Source organism: Agrilus planipennis, unplaced genomic scaffold, assembly GCF_000699045.2.
Source record: "Agrilus planipennis isolate EAB-ADULT unplaced genomic scaffold, Apla_2.0 scaffold61, whole genome shotgun sequence".
NCBI lineage: Eukaryota > Metazoa > Arthropoda > Insecta > Coleoptera > Buprestidae > Agrilus > Agrilus planipennis.
The window spans coordinates 490,608-491,682 of record NW_020438922.1 but is presented as its reverse complement, the minus strand read 5'-3'; the positions used below and the strand labels follow the sequence as shown (position 1 = coordinate 491,682).

Sequence of the window (1,075 nt, the reverse complement as noted above, 5' to 3'; positions counted from 1 at the left end):
GATCACTTAGGCAAATGCTGAGGCAGTAATATTCCACAGATAACACAGGTCTGCGATAAAAAAGTGAAAAGAGCATCGTTAAAAACATAGAAACACTGTGTATTGAATATTTTTTCGTCGCACTCAATACGTGGCAAGGGTTCAAATGGAAATGTGTTCTCTGAGCATTTATGGGTTAATGTGACGTGTTATAAACCATATGAATATCGTTTTCTATTACTTTTAAGACAATTACGACAAATATTAACAATTTAAGAAAAAAACTTTTCAAAAAAAAAAAATCGCAGACCTGTGTAATCAATGAGTGCAACGTTTGAGTGTCAGAGTGTAATTGTTAGCTTTCAAAATTGAATGGATTTGAAGTTACTTTTTTCCAAAATACTCATTTCATTAAGATTATAACTATTTTGAAGTTTGTATTAAATTGCTGTCAACGGTAATTACCTCTTTTACAAACATTTGAACATTGTCCAAAACGTTGGTGATTTCTTGACAAAATTGTGGAATCTTCATTGACGTCCATGTAATGGTGGAAAACCCAGGCATGAAAGCGTTTTCTAGCTGTATCAATGACGACCTCATTAAAGGTATAAACAAAGTTGGTATGCTCTTCCTTATTTCGTTATTTCTTTTCACTAGGCCCTTTATAAATTCGTACGAATTTAGCAATCTCTCTTTAGCGAACACAATGACTTCACCACAAGGGGGATTTTCTGAAATGTATCGAATAGAGGAGCTGACATGTTTTATACAAATCGACCCATCAATAGTTTCGGCTAGGCGTTCATTATGTCAGTCAGCTAATCGATCAGTCAGGACAAGCTCCTTTGTATATAGAGGAGCTGACATGTTTTATACAAATCGACCCATCAATAGTTTCGGCTACGCGTTCATTATGTCAGTCAGCTAATCGATCAGTCAGGACAAGCTCCTTTGTATATAGAGGAGCTGACATGTTTTGTTCAAATCGACCCATCAATAGTTTCGGCTACACGTTTATTATGTCAATCAGCTAATCGATCAGTCAGGACAAGCTCCTTTGTATATAGAGGAGCTGACATGTTTTATACAAATC

At 35.5% G+C, this 1,075-nt stretch overlaps 1 protein-coding gene across 1 annotated transcript in view; it reads right to left on the bottom strand.

The window, feature by feature from the left end:
* Positions 1-1,075, bottom strand: part of LOC108732721 (dynein heavy chain 8, axonemal) — a 55,280-nt gene that overhangs the window by 39,925 nt on the left and 14,280 nt on the right. The window contains exon 9 of the mRNA XM_025973850.1: positions 445-713. Within this exon, the coding sequence (XP_025829635.1) occupies positions 445-713 (269 nt within the window). The remainder of the gene's footprint in view (positions 1-444; positions 714-1,075) is intronic.